The 14,754-nt window shown below is 42.0% G+C and overlaps 2 protein-coding genes across 19 annotated transcripts; one reads left to right on the top strand and one right to left on the bottom strand.

The window, feature by feature from the left end:
* Positions 1-262: 262 nt before the first annotated feature.
* Positions 263-6,212, top strand: LOC123119771 (calmodulin-binding protein 60 D). 17 transcript variants are annotated; one of them, XR_006458843.1, is made up of 13 exons: positions 263-583; positions 854-902; positions 2,534-2,571; positions 3,431-3,479; positions 3,580-3,629; positions 3,861-4,357; positions 4,427-4,590; positions 4,682-4,699; positions 4,842-4,871; positions 4,970-5,055; positions 5,174-5,317; positions 5,407-5,511; positions 5,624-5,707. XR_006458843.1 is itself a non-coding variant. In XM_044539685.1 (13 exons), the coding sequence occupies exons 1-13, from the start codon at positions 399-401 to the stop codon at positions 6,058-6,060; spliced, it is 1,938 nt and encodes a 645-aa protein (XP_044395620.1). In that variant the 5' UTR covers positions 265-398; the 3' UTR covers positions 6,061-6,212. The 17 variants fall into 17 exon arrangements, 8 of the variants coding, with proteins under 8 accessions (XP_044395625.1, XP_044395620.1, XP_044395622.1 ...); XR_006458838.1 differs by having other exon boundaries at positions 264-583; positions 4,427-4,584; positions 4,961-5,077; XR_006458839.1 differs by having other exon boundaries at positions 264-583; positions 4,970-5,077.
* A 171-nt stretch (positions 6,213-6,383) lies between these two features.
* Positions 6,384-14,268, bottom strand: LOC123119772 (CTP synthase). Of its 2 annotated transcripts, XM_044539691.1 has the most exons (23): positions 13,902-14,265; positions 12,970-13,049; positions 12,797-12,883; positions 12,629-12,679; positions 12,417-12,534; positions 12,283-12,339; positions 11,522-11,586; positions 11,290-11,373; positions 11,012-11,062; positions 10,866-10,928; positions 10,699-10,745; positions 10,321-10,390; positions 10,179-10,241; positions 9,788-9,877; positions 8,264-8,302; positions 8,028-8,177; positions 7,876-7,953; positions 7,717-7,802; positions 7,437-7,485; positions 7,249-7,329; positions 7,074-7,167; positions 6,854-6,950; positions 6,384-6,758 (listed from the first exon to the last, which is right to left on the bottom strand). In XM_044539691.1, exons 1-22 carry the CDS (start codon positions 14,053-14,055, stop codon positions 6,874-6,876), a joined length of 1,734 nt encoding a protein of 577 aa, XP_044395626.1. In that variant the 5' UTR covers positions 14,056-14,265; the 3' UTR covers positions 6,384-6,758; positions 6,854-6,873. The 2 variants fall into 2 exon arrangements, with proteins under 2 accessions (XP_044395626.1, XP_044395627.1); XM_044539692.1 differs by lacking the exon at positions 6,854-6,950 and having other exon boundaries at positions 6,384-6,853; positions 13,902-14,268.
* Positions 14,269-14,754: the final 486 nt, after the last annotated feature.

Genomic DNA, 14,754 nt, shown 5'->3' with positions numbered 1-14,754 from the left:
CGTGAGTTCAGGTTTGATAGATACATCCATTTGAGACAAGTTTTTTCGGACGGACGGAGGGTATATGTGTATATGTATACGTGGGCATCTACGTTGTACCGTGTAATCCAAGAGTACGTGTCGATCAACCAAACCAGATTCCTTGCCCTTTCCGTCTCACGCGGCTGGGTCGTCGTGGCGCGGGCGAGTGAAGTGGCAGACTCGACTGCCTCCGTCAGTCGTCGCCGTGCTCTCGCCTATATAACCGGACCAGACGCTGCAGACAAGAGCAGCACACGCACTAATCCTTATTCTTGCTCCTTTTCCACGAAGCTCTTCTCTTCTTTGCTCTTCTGCACGAGAGAAAACTGAGAGGAAAATTCCTCAAAAAGAAAAGGAAAAACTGGGAGGAAAAGGCCATGGCGCCGAAGAGGGAGCTGGTCTTGGCCAGCGCCCGGGGCTCGGAGTCGGCGAAGCGCCTGCGCGTGGGGGTCCCTGGAGCTGCCTGCGCCGGCGGCAGCGAGAGCGAGCGGTCGGTGCCGGCGTCGCCGGGAAAGCGGCTGCTGCGGCAGACAGTGTTCGTCGTGCTCTTTCTTGTGCGAATGTATGTGCGTTCGCTCTTTTCGATTGGCTGGCTACCTGCTCTTGATTCTCGTCTGCACCTCTGTTTCTAGATATTTGTTTTTTGAACTTCTGTTTCTAGATTCTTAGGCCCTGTTGGGAGGCACTCCGCTCCACAGCTTCACTCAGGAGCTGGTGGAGTTATAGTTGAAATTTGCGGAGCGCCAGTTTAACTGGCTCCGCAGCTCTCCGGAGCTGGTAGGATTTCGAACGGCCCCTTAATTCTTCTGTCCCTGCCAATTTGTGTGTGCAGGAGCGAAAAGATCACGGTGACGGAAAGTATGTCGCAGATTGGTCGCATGGTGAGCACAGATCAAATATAGCTTTCGTTTTAATTTTATTTGCATGAAATTTGCAACCAGTAATTCACCTGCTGTGAAATACTGAGATTTTACCAACTGCCTATCAATATGCGTTATTGGCCGGGTCAGGTATAACAATTATTATGTGTTTTTCCATTTTCAGAAAGCACATATGGTGCTTTTTTATTTTATTTTAAAGCACAATTGTGCTTTTCGTGGAAGCACAGACTGTAAATTATTTTTTCCCGGGAAGCACTCATGGAAGCATGTGTTTTTCCCTTTCTAGGGAGCATAGATTGTTTTTCTCTTTTCAAAAAGCATCCATAGCTATGTTTCTCACAGAGACACATGTTGTGCTTCTCACCGAAAAGCACTGCTTCCTGTAAAAAAAATCTGCCAAAACCTAAGAAAACCAAGCAAAACCTGAAAACCCAAAAAAAAATCCAAAAACACGTGCAAAAAGGAGAACCAAAATTCCGAGGGTGTATCCAATGTGCGACACGTGACGGCAGCTGAACACACCACTTGGCGCGCTCCCATGCCCAAGAAAGTGACCTCTAGCGGGGTCCTCCAAGGGGTACCCCTTGATTAGTTGCTCCCGAAAATAATCATTTTGGGGAGTATTTCGGGGTCCTCCAAGGGGTACCCCTTGGAACCATTGTTTGTGTTTTGGGCCAGGCCTAGGCTTGGGGTGTTTAGATCGAGCTTTGTCAAGCCCAGCCCAGCCCAGCCTGGAGAATGATCAGGTCGACCATCCATCTATTTAAATTGGATTGCCTCAAAAAAAATCTATTTAAATTGGAAGCCTTCAAATATTTTGAAACTTGCGGGGGCTTGTTGGACATTTGTATGAAGGTTTTGCAAAAAAAGTTGTGCGCACATTGGATGTTTCGTTATGTTTCAATTGATATTGAACTTCTGAAACTTTTGTGAAGCTTGCTGAAATTACCATGCATTTTTTGTGAAATTGCTGCATGTACACGAGATGTTCTATCATGTTTCAAAAAAAATATAAAAATTCCATGAAACTGTCATGCAATCCCCATGCAACAAGTTAAACACACTATTGTAGTTTATTATTTAACAGAAGCATATATTTAAAACCCAAAATTTGTTAAATGAAAATCCAATATTGGTCTTGTTCTGAAGATATCGTCATCACTGTCACAAAAGTTCAGACAGGTCGTGAATTGGTTGTTTGGTTAAAAAGTATTTGAGGCTTCAGTTACATACATGGATAGGGTGTAAGCAGAGTAGATAGATGGGTGATAAGTTCAGAGTGAGAGAAAGAATACTCCTAGTTGATGCACATATCCAAAAAACAAAAATAATAATCAATGGACAAGATCCACAATGTGTATAAAAACATGCTGCACTCTCTTTTTCAGCTAAATAAGGTTTTGATACTGCTAATACATATTGATTATGTTTTGTATATACACTTTCCGCACCTTTAAGGTATAGGTTCTTCTTGGTTTTGCATGATCATCCTATACAAATACCATAATCTTTGTACAAAAATAATGTATTTTCTTGCATTTTATCAGTGTATTCACAGTTCCACTTGATTTGGCTATCTCCCCCTTATTCTGTTCCTGCTGTGGCTGATTTGACCCTTATGTCTCCCATAGGTTCAGAAACTTCACAAGGTTCAGACTCTTATCATGAGGTAAGGATATTTTCCATGTTCTAATATGATATTCTAGTTTTGTTCCATAAAATACAATGATTGTTTTCATTATCTTCAAGTAATGTGTTTATTTGCAGGGTCAAAAACATCAGTTCCATTTTTCTCAGAACACGGTCACCAGTATAGGTAGTGCATAGGAACTTTTGCAAAAACACACACAAGTGTTTCATGTACCCCATGGGTCGTGACAACTCACCCGACCTCTTTAGGGGCCTATATTAGATCCACATGTAGGTAAGTGGCTTGCATATTTGCTAGAAACAAATATACTCCCCCCTTTCCTAAATATGTCTTTTTAGATATTCCAATAAGGGACTACATATGAAGTGAATCTACACTCTAAAATATGTCGATATACATCCGTATGTAGTTTGTATTGAAATCTCTAAAAAGACTTATATTTAGAAACGGAGGGAGTGCATCAAAGGCAGTAGGGCACTCCTCCCCTTTTCCCAGAATTTACATTTCAAGATTTCCTGATATCATTGATATATTCGTGACTGTATTTAATGACAAAGGAAAAATAATTGCACTTGCAAATAAATAATTACAATGCGATCTTTATTTTTTTGATGATCAAGGTTGTATATTGGAGACTATTTGAATAATTAAAAGAGAATCTAAGAAAGAACAGGGGTAGTAGTAATTCACAGGGTGTAATTACAAGTACTTATATCCTCTTTTATGTGGTGATTGATGTACTCATGAGTTCCATGAACCATCCACTTGTTGTGCTTCTCTTAATGAAAATATGCAAGCTTTGCAAGTTTCATTATTCCGGAAAAAAATAAAATGCTTACCTGTGGTTCTGCCTTGTCTCTATGCTCTTTGGTCATAGCAAATTGGAAAGTTTACAGCAGCAGATGGAGGATATAAGCCATGAAGTGGTTAGATTCATATTACTCTAAAATAATGTCTTAACATGGTCGTCCTTTTTTTCTGGTATTTGTTGTTGCTCACAGTTGTTTTGTCGTGTACAAACTGCAGAAGAAATTGGCTTGTTTGCATTCCGACCGACATGCTGATCAACACCCAAGGTAGGGGGATCTGTAGTCGCGCCGGGTCCACTGTTTCTTCATTCATTTTTAGTCTCATCCTGAAATATTTAATATTTTCCCACTGTCAAGATGCCATTTATGTAGTTCACAATACCCATCTGATGTTCCCTTAATGGAACAAAGTAGTATGTGAATGTTAATTCAGAAAATGTCAATCGAACAACATATCGCCATGAGTTTATCACAATGCCATTCATGTTTCTGTTTCAGATCAGAACCATATCAGGAGGGTGCCACTTTGAGTGAACAGAACGCCAACATTCGCCTGCGTTTCCTGGATGGCCTGAAGACTCCAGTTTACACAGATAAGAACATAACATCTGAAAGCGATGCGGCTATCAGGATTGGCATCTTTAATGGTGATAACATGATCAAGGAAGGCCTGCTTTCAAAGCTGAAAATTGAGATCCTGGTTCTCCATGGAGACTTCTGCAACGACTGCCAGGGAAACTGGACCGGAGAGGAGTTCAATAGCCAGATCGTGCAAGGCCGGGACGGACACAGGTTTGTGTTAGGGGGTGATTGCAGTGTGTGGTTGAACAATGGAGAGGCCTCCTTCGGCAGGATTCGTTTCAAAGAAGGATCATCCAGGACTCGCAGTAGGAAGTTCGTCGTGGGAGCAAGAGTTTGTATGGGCGAAAAGACTGGTGTTCGAGTCCAAGAAGCTGTCATGAAGCCGGTCACGGTGCTGGATCGTAGAAATGAAGGTACCAATAGAACATTGTGATCTGTCAGAGGTTCTGTGTTTTTGTTTCTTAATCTTTTATTTGCTTCAGCAAATGAGAAGAGGTACCCTCCAAAACCAAATGATGAAGTGTATCGTCTGGAAGAAATTGCCAACGATGGAACTTACCACAGGAGGCTTAAAAATGCTAAAATCTACACAGTGGAAGACTTCTTGAAGGCTCTGAATAAGGACGCAGACGACCTCCGTGTAAGGGTAAAGATACTTGGTCTGGAACTTCTCTCTTTCTATACTTGTAATATTTTTACCGCAATGCTCAATATTGCTGCAAATTCTTGACATGCAGGTTCTTCTGATAAAGAAGGTGAACAACTCTTGGGAAAAAATGGTTAAGCATGCTAAGGGATGCTGTCTCACAGACATAAATGATAGGATGAATGTCAGTCTTCCTCAACAAGTTCCATTTGACTATGTGATGAATGACAATCTTTCTTCTCTGGATGCAGTCATTCTTGAGCCGGATGAGACTCTTCAAGGTTAGTTAGATACTTGTTATCTTACCCTGACTATGTTTTCATCTTTTTGCGATGGCCTTAACTCTCGAGCATGAATCTGTCGTTTCAAGGAACCACAGCAAACGAAAACCGGCTTCATGATAGGATTGACCATGTCACTGAACCATCTCACCACAATGAGTATGTTCATGGTGATCAGAACACAGTTAAGTCAAATTATTACCAAGGTAGTTGTTGCTTCTTGTTCCCCTCTGTGTTTTTGTGTGGAATTCCTTGCGATTTCAGCTACTCCGTCATGCTCATACTTGCCATTTTTCAAGTAGGTCGATCCAATCCAGAAAATGGCAATCTTGCTGAACATGTTCCATTTAACTATGTGATGAATGTCAATCCTCCTGAACAAGCTCCCTCTAGCACACATTCCTCTCTGGATGCGGTCATGCTTAAGCCGGATGAGGTACTTCAAGGTTAGTCAGATATACGTTACCTTACCCTTACTATGTTCTCATCTTTCTGCAATGGCCTGAACTCTTGAGCTTGAATCTGTCGTTTCAAGGAACCGCAGCGGATGAAAACCGGTTTCATCAAGTCACTGAACCATCTCACTCCAATGAGCATGTTCATGGTGATCAGAATGCAGTTAATACACATTGTTACCAAGGTAGTTGTTGCTTCTTGTTCCTCTCTTATCTCTTTATCCTCTTTGCTTTATGTATGGGATTCCTTGCAATGTCGGTGACTTGAATATGCTCATACTTGGCCATTTTTTTAAGGTGCCCCACCCCTTGGCCAGCAGCAACCTACAACATTCATGGCACCTTCACAGTTGGATGGTGAATTTCTATGGATCTTAGAAGGTGAGCAACCGGTTTCTGCACCAACTTATCCACAGCAAAACTGAACAGACCTGATAGATGACTCACATTTTACTCTGCTTCCAGGATCAGTTCAAGCAAACATCCATAGCCAGATGCAAGTTCCCATATCCATGGATTGTGGCAGTGCCATGGAGGCATCAACCTCTGTCCAACACAACCTTCTACCGCAACCATTTGTGCCTACTCAATTCCAAGAAAGCATGCCTGGGATCCATTACTCTGAGAATCCACCTAACCATGCCTCTGGACCAACGATATGGCACGATGATCCTATAACCGAACCGGAGCCTAGCGCTTATCCTTATCCTGGGCTGGATCATGGAAACTTTTAGCAAGCGGGCACATTCTGCAGTGCAGATTAGGCCGTGTAACATCATGGTTTTGTGTCATTATAACTTAGGTGTCAGGTTGTGATATATGATGTGCAGTATCAGGCATTGTAGACTGTATGTTTGGACACAAAGTGCTTTGCCCCCATTCTTTCTATTTGATGTTCTAAACATTGTACAATGATGTTACGTAGGATCTGAGGGTGTGCTCCAACTTAGGCAAAACATTTTGTTGTCTGCGTGCACCCACTGATGTTAAATCGATGTTTAAATGTTTCAGAATGTCTACAAGTGTAAACTGCGATGAATGAAGACTGGTACTGTTCTGAAAAAGAAAGAAAAACATATAGCATATTTTTTTTCTTCTAAAAGGGTACTTATTTCACCAGGGTTTCGCATTGCAGCATGCCATATTTACCATGGTAATAAAGAGGGGGCAGGTCAAAGAACTCTTTACATGATCATCTCAGACTGATACACAGGTTGTACCTCAAATGATGTTGACAAGTGCCTCGGCATGGCCATCTCAGAATAGCCAACGAAATTACGACCCCACTGTATGATGATCGGTTAAGCCACTCCCCACGGAAAACAGAACGTATCTCTCAGCTTAGGTACATTTCTGGTACATGACTACATGATGCAAACTGCTTCGACGACAAGCAGATACTTGAACTGCCCACACATTGGGCGATATCCATCTGGAGCAATGACACAATAGTTCCACTCATAAAACGGATGGCCATAGGTATCTCAGGAAAACGTTCAGGGATAATCAAGTTTGAGAACACAGTACCTGACGGTGTGCAAATGACACTACTCAGAAGCTCCAGCGTCACCATTGGAGACATTTGTAAGTGTTCGCATGCGTTCAGTCGCTGCCAGTATCAGACCTTCATACCAAATTATATAGCAGTTATATCACGGTGATAAACAAGAACAAGGGCAAATTATGGCACTGCATTCATGGGAGAGCAATTAACAGGCCAGCATAAAAGCGTAACGGATAAACGTACCTGTAAATGGAGGCGAGGGTTTTCGAGGCCTCGACTTGAATTCTGGATGGAACTGAACACCTATGTAAAATGGGTGATCTTGTAGCTCTACAATCTGATCGTAAGTACAAGCAGGTTCAGGCTTGAGAGGTTAAAAAAATCAAGACAATGATGAAATGGGATGTTTGCTCGGTACCTCCATCCTGTTTCCACTTTCATCACAACCAACAAACTGAAGTCCTGCATTCTCAAGCATTGGAACAAAGCTAGGATTGACCTATTTAAACAGAAGAAAGTTTTATCACTTCCAAGGAGCATAAGGTAATAATGGTATAATAGACACATGAATAACACGGGGTTTAATAACCAACAGTCATGGCAAACCTCATATCTGTGACGATGGCGCTCATCTACATGTGGAGGATTTCCATACCTGACATTTGCATTAATCTCCATGTTAGAAGGTGAACAAGATTGTGACAGAGCAGCATATATGTAACAGATGGTCAATGAGAAACACTAAGAGTTCAATGAAAGCTCCTGACGACATGCCGCACAAACAGTTAAATTTCATGGCTGTAGCAGTGGATAAATGTTTTAACACACTAGCATTCAGAAGACTCACATATATCTGTCTAACAAACAAAGGATACAACATCCTTACAGTTTCGATGTCAGACAATCTGGTTTACGGAAGAACGTTCGACGGCAACCCAACCTCATCGTGTTTCCCAAGTGTGTTTTTGATACCTTTACAGTGAATTACAAAAGCATTAAAGCAACATCATCTCCTTGTCTTGCACATAACTGGACAGAGAAGTACCTCAGGCATGTACATCACAACACAATCTGGTGTGTCTGTGTTGAACTCTTCACTGTCTGCATTTCCCAGGCCCAAAACCTACACCAGTATTCCTAAAAATCAGGGTCTACAAAGATAATTGATTGACAAGTAATAAACGGAAGCATACACACATGTCTGGACATCTCAATCACCGATATCTGCATTCCCAAGCATATGCCAAGATATGGTACTTTATTCTCACGAGCATATTTTGCAGCCAATATCATCCCAGATATTCCACGATCTCCGAATCCTCCAGGTATCAAAATGCACGAGGAACCCTGATTTATTTTAGAATTAAAACACTTTTAGAAGACTGAGCTTACATAACCACAGAGGAGGAACCAAAGACAATCAGCATACTAACCTTAAGAGTTTCCCAAGCTTTAGTATGAGCATCTGGTGCCTGTACAAAAATAATACCACAGTAAGGTAGTCAAAACACACAACAACAAAGCAAGGACACACGTCATATAATTGCTAAATTGACTACAGATACTAAATGCACTACAAATGTAATCACTGCAAATAAAATGACTTTGTACAGCAGCATGTTGAGCTAGTAGCATAGTATGCATACATCGATATCTACAGCATTGAGATACTAATCGGCAGCAAGATAGAACAGATCATCAACATCAGTTGTGTTGGCGGAACAATGAATATTCCGCCTGCAGCCCTGCTCAGGAGCTTAACGACGACAAGATCTTCTTGGGCTCACATGGCCATTCCCCTCAGTGTCCAAGGAAGGGTATGTATCCGGTGCACCCAACCTTGGTTCACTCGTCTAGAAGATGTTAAAAGGTTTTGGAAAAATTCAGCAGGCAGACACAGTATATATTTACCATGCTGTGAAGTTCCAATATAAAAATTTGAATACGGCTCGAGAAACAAAAAGACAAATCTCTCTACATAGTAGCTAATCTAAATTCGGCTGCGAATTCGACCCATTATCGCTATCAACTTAATTTGTCATTTCTGTTTCGTAAGTTATGTTTTGAATTTGGATTTGAAATTTTTAGACTGCAGTATACTCGTTGTGTCTATACCATCTATTTTTCGTAGAATTTTGCAAAATTTCTAAATATGTAGGCGGAGGTTGGGTGCACTGGTTGCACCACAAGTTCCAGTGCACCAGATGAGTTTCTCCCCGGCTGTACCACTCTTACAGCCTTAGCATTTGCTCTGGAGAAATGATAAAAACATCCAGGCGGGATAAGGTGTCAATGCCTCCAGAGGCAGGAGTAAACCTCTGAGGATAATCCGTACAGCCTGAGAGAAAACCAGCATATATCAACCTGTTTGGTGGGTCCCATGGAAGACTGTAGACCACCTCCCTCGTGGAATTTCCTGGCTTTAGTAGCCCCATCAATCATGAATTCAGATCGTTTGCACAGGGTTACAAGCGTATATAAATGGTACTCCCTACGTTCACTAATACAAGTTGTTCTAACTTTTTTGTGAATCAGATGTATATGACACGTTTTAGTGTGTTTGTTCATTCATTTCAGTCCGTATGTAGTCCATATTGAAATATCCAAAACATATTGTATTTGTGAACGGAGGGAGTATATAACTTAGGATTGTACCACACATTCTCCCGATCAATAATACAAGGAAGCAAAGCCTGGTGTGCTCTGTGTCTCACAGCCTCAGGCATTCCTGGACAAAAAGTCCTACCTCCAGCCAGACACAGAGCACACCTGCAAAAGTAGTGTTGCCTTCGCTTGCACCCTAACTTGTGTAAATGCTTCTGTCACTACTATTCCTGTGGACACCAACATGTCTATTGCTCATGTACACTTTCCCATCGCATATTAAGTTCATCGGGTATACTGTGCTAGTACTGTAGCCAACATATCTTATGAAAAGCAAACTGTTAGCGGCTTACACTTGCAGCAGTTGCATCTTCGAGATCTGAAGCTGAAACCCACTGGATAGAAGGTTTCTGTGAACATGCAACACTGGCATGTAGGAGAGCCTGGAACAAAATGAGATGCATACATGAATTAAAAACAGTGTTTACATCTAATAAATGAGACAATATTTATCATTAGTACAACATAGAAATGGGGAAGTCCAGCCGATTGCTTCTACAGTAGACACCCATGGAGAGTTTTGACTGAATAGTTATTTCGCAGCAGAAGCAGAAATCCTAGTTATTGGAATCGTTTTCATCATTGGCAAGCTTGATTCAAAACTATAATAAACCTTGTATGAGATGTAATGTTTGTAACTAGGAAAGACACTTTTATATGTTTAAAAGTTGATTCTTGACCCACCTTCACCACTGATAAGTAAGAATCTGACAGATTAGTGTACTTCCCAACCAAAGCAATTTTAACCTGCATGGGATCCATATTCAGTAAATTTGATTTTGCAGCATGCAATCAATAAAGAGAGGAGTTGTAGAACAATGCTAACAGAGGTACTGAGGTTATCATATGACTCGGCCATCAGCGTCCAATCTCGTAATTCAGGGGGGCCAGCAGACCTATAAGACCAAAACATGATTGCTTCAAGACATACTAATAATAATGCCATCTTTGAAACTGGTAAGATATTACTATCTCAAATCACAAACTGCACACTAATCATGCAAGAACAAGCATTCTCTAACATTCATTAAAAGGCAACAAATATATCCAGAAATACAAAGTGTAAGCTAATTATACATAAAATATCAGCAGCGCCCATTTTTACCAAAATTATACAGGTAATATGAAAATTACAGTTCATACGTGCAAAGTTGAGCACATTTAACATTCATAAGCAATGGTTTTCAATAACCGTTTGACTCACCTGGAAAGGTTTAGTTGTTTGATTATAGCCTCGTGAGCCTTTTGGTTCTGGAAAGCAGCACATATAAAAATCTTATGCCAAAGAGATGACCAAATGTAATTCGTACCAATTCGATAGCTTCCTCTACATAGTCAATGCTAAGCTTTTAGTTTAAGATTGAAACTCACTCTAAGAATAAGGGGAACATGCCATATATTTGGAACATCATGGATGTTAAGTATGTTCTCAACCTGCAAGAAACAATATAGAACGTAAGTAGGGAAATATTGTGAACAAAATGGCCTTTTTCAAATTCCTCGTTACGAAAGCATACCGGTACATGACAAAATTGTGAAAGCTTCTCCTTCGCGGATCCTATTAGTGGCTGAAAATTGAGATAAACATAGGAAAAACAAAGCCAGATTAGAATGGCTTCTGGAAAAGGACTTGTTATCATGAAAGAAAAAGAAAGTCCAAATTCACCACACATTTCAACTAGTGTTCGTGATATGGAGAAGCATCTTAACTCAGAAGATGACTTTTACACAATTAAAATCTATCAATGTGAGAGATGGCATATCTTAAAGCATACGATATTATTCTTCATGTTACCTGTGCTGATCGGCACGCTAGAAGATCAGGAGTAAGACCCAAGGCCCTTAGTTCTCGTACACTGTGTTGTGTTGGCTTAGTTTTCTACAGAAAAAAGGAGACAAGAATATGAGGGTCATATATTTACGATTAGCTGCCTCGACAAAACACTGCAACGCAATAATATATAAGGACGAGTGACATGTCCAAGTACGATCTGATTAGTATAATTCATGACGGGAGAATTATTTACTTGCTCACCAACTACACCCAATACTGGAACAAGGCTCACATGTATGAGGCAGAAATTGTCCTTACCTACAAAATATATATGGATGAGTGACATGTCCAAGTATGACCACTAACAAGAAAAACAAGTTTTTCAATAAAGAAAATATTGTCTGACTCCATAGCATAGAATTTATGGCCTGAGTTAGATCAGAGGTGTAGCTGTAATTGGTGGGAGGCCTTAGCACTACCAGGATGACCTAGATCAAGTGCCGTGATCATGGTGGTGATTAGACAGAAGAAGTGTGCATGAGATAGGGCACATGAGGCATGATGAACTGGCTAGAAAATAACGGGTTGGGAAAAATATTAATAACTGCTTGACTGCCCTTTATTATGCAATCAAATTACAACTGGGATAGAATCCAACTACCCTATCCATACTTTCGTGATGCAGATTCCTTAATCTAAGGTTTCCTAATTCAAACTCTCCTTCTTGACTCATCTTCAATCCTATAGATACGTATTTTAATGGAAAAAGAATCCAACTAAATGACTAATCCTACTGTTTGTGTGCTAGCCATAAGTCCAACCCCACATGGCAGGTATGTCCAGTTAATCACAAAAAAGGAAGGCAGGAAAGACTAAATTAGTGTACTGTCAATGAATAAATAGAGAAGAGAGACAATGTGAAATGATACAACAGACACAGAAGCCCAGTAAACTAGCACATTCTCAGCAACCATGGATATGGGAATTAATTACAACAAGAAAACCCAACTATACCAAGAGAAAATGACAACTGACGTAGAGCTTCAATGAATGGCATTGATTCAATATCACCTGAAACATGAACAAAATCAACTTCTCTACAATAGAAATAAGTAAAGTATCATATATAAGATGTCCCAAAACCCTACCTACAGTGCCGCCCAATTCGATAACACAAACATCAGCTGGACGAGTCTGCCCATCCACAGGAACAGAGGATACTGATTGTATCCATTGTTTTATTTCATCAGTTACATGAGGAACAACCTGGATAAATTCTAGTTGTAAGAGTGTCATAGGCTGTCATATTTGGCATTCCGTGCATATGTGAACATAGCTTTGAATAACACAAGGTGGTTACCTGGACCGTCTTTCCAAGATAGTCACCCTTCCTCTCCTTCTCAATGACAGACTGAAAAAAAAAGGCATCCACTGTTTAGAAGTTCAAGCGACAATCAGCAAGCCTTTTCCTCTGTGTGTGTGTGTGGGGGGGGGGGGGGGGGGGGGGGGGAGGGGGGGGTGTGCTCACCTGATATATCTTCCCAGTGGTAATGTTATTTTCCCTCGTAAGAGTAACATCCAAGAAACGCTCATAATTCCCTAAATCCAGGTCCACCTATAAATTTGAAAAGTCAGGTGCAAGACAGCACAAACACTGAAAGTGTAAGATTAAAATTTATATGTGCACCCAAGAGGGCATACCTCTCCACCATCATCAAGCACAAACACCTCACCATGCTCAAAGGGAGACATAGTACCAGCATCTGTGTTTAAGTATGGGTCTGTAAAAACACAGGAAATGGACAATATTAAAAATAGTGGAAGATCAAGTTCCTAACTCTGCAAATGGGAATCGTCATCGTAGCAAAGCCAATCCAGCACAGTAAAGAAAAGGCACTAAAACGTTACACAATATCACATGTTTATTTATCCCCAATGTTCCGACACAGCATCCACATTTGGCCCAAAAGCTAGCCTGAAACCCAAAAGGGTGCCACCTCTTAAACAATTAAAATGTTTTAAAAAACTAGTAGTAGTTAGATGAAAGACCTCCGCAACTTGACATGAGTTGGGCAATTACTCAATGCGGCAAGAGCTACTGATTCTCCAGAATCACAGTACCTTTGGGGCAGTGACAACCGTGACAAGTAGGCATCGACTCTAACTATCTTGAAGGCTTAATCAATAACTGGAACTCCCAGAAGGAGCAGTCGTTTATTGCATTCGTTGATTGATTCGCCCATCCCAAATTCTGACCAGAACAAGGAATACGAACGCAACTTAGCATGCGATCTTCCGACTTACTAGCTCTTTTGACACCCAATTGAGGAAATAAATAAAAGAAATTGTCATGAAATCATGGGAAGGCGCACAAATGCCGCGTTTTCACCTGACCAAGAACTCAGGGAAGCGCAATTTTGGGTCAGGGTCGCAAGGTTTTCTAGGGCCGAGACTCTAAACAGCCAAAATCGAAGTTGGAAGGGAGACGCCCCCTGGTAGATGATGAGGACAGACCCGCCCGCGACACCGCAGCGACGTAAGGCGCGAGACCCCAACCCTGTGCGGACCGCGCAGAAGTGGGCGAGAAGTGAGAAAGCATGAGCAGGGAGGGCGAGAGGGGAGGGGGTGCGGACCGATCTTGATACAGGTGACGCGCAGGCCGCAGGACTTGAGGACGACGCCGACGCTGCTGGCAGTGACGCCCTTGCCGAGGCCGCTGACGACGCCGCCGGTGATCAGCACGTACTTGGTCGGCGCACGGCCCTCCTCCTCCGCCGCCGCCGCCATGGCCGGAGGCAAAGGGGGTGAGCGCGGGAGGCTGGGTTGGCTCGGAGGAGGTATATTCCGGGAGGGAGAGATGTGGGGAAGGGAGGACGCTCCGGTTCCGGTGGCAACTGGCAGTGTCGTTGCTGTTGCTCCTCCTCCTCGCTGGGTTTCTTTCTTTCTTGGGGTGCGGCTGGGTGTGCAGTGCTGGCAAATCCCCACGTATGGTGCGTGTGTGTGTGATTCTTTTGTTTTGTATATGATCTGGATGATCTGGATGGATCGGTCACGCTATCAGCTCGTAGTCGTAGATCGGGTAGTAGTTGCCCGTGCAAGTGGACAAGTACAGCCTGTTTGGTAAACACTTCAGAGGAATGGGAGTTTGCACAAGGGTGTTTATAAAGAGATTAGTCATGGAAAGTAGATTTTTACTCCCATTTCTTTGTTTGGTATATGATGGAAATTAGCGTGGGATAAAACTCTGCTCACGAATTAACAGGGTATCCCTGGGAAGAAATAGATGGGAATTGGCTTCCTCAACTCCCATTCCCCTTCCTACTTAAACTCCCATTCCCTCTAATCAAACAGTGGATTTTTAATCTCCTCACCTCTCAACTCCCATTCCCCATCTCGAATTCCCCCGAACCAAACACGCTGTAGGGTGAATATTAGGGAGTAACGGCATCTTCAACGCGGACCTGGAACGATTCGGATCACGTCCGA

Source organism: Triticum aestivum, chromosome 5D (assembly GCF_018294505.1).
Source record: "Triticum aestivum cultivar Chinese Spring chromosome 5D, IWGSC CS RefSeq v2.1, whole genome shotgun sequence".
NCBI classification, from domain to species: Eukaryota; Viridiplantae; Streptophyta; class Magnoliopsida; order Poales; family Poaceae; genus Triticum; species Triticum aestivum.
The sequence above is the reverse complement of the archived record's forward strand: the minus strand, read 5'-3'. Positions and strand labels throughout refer to the sequence as shown.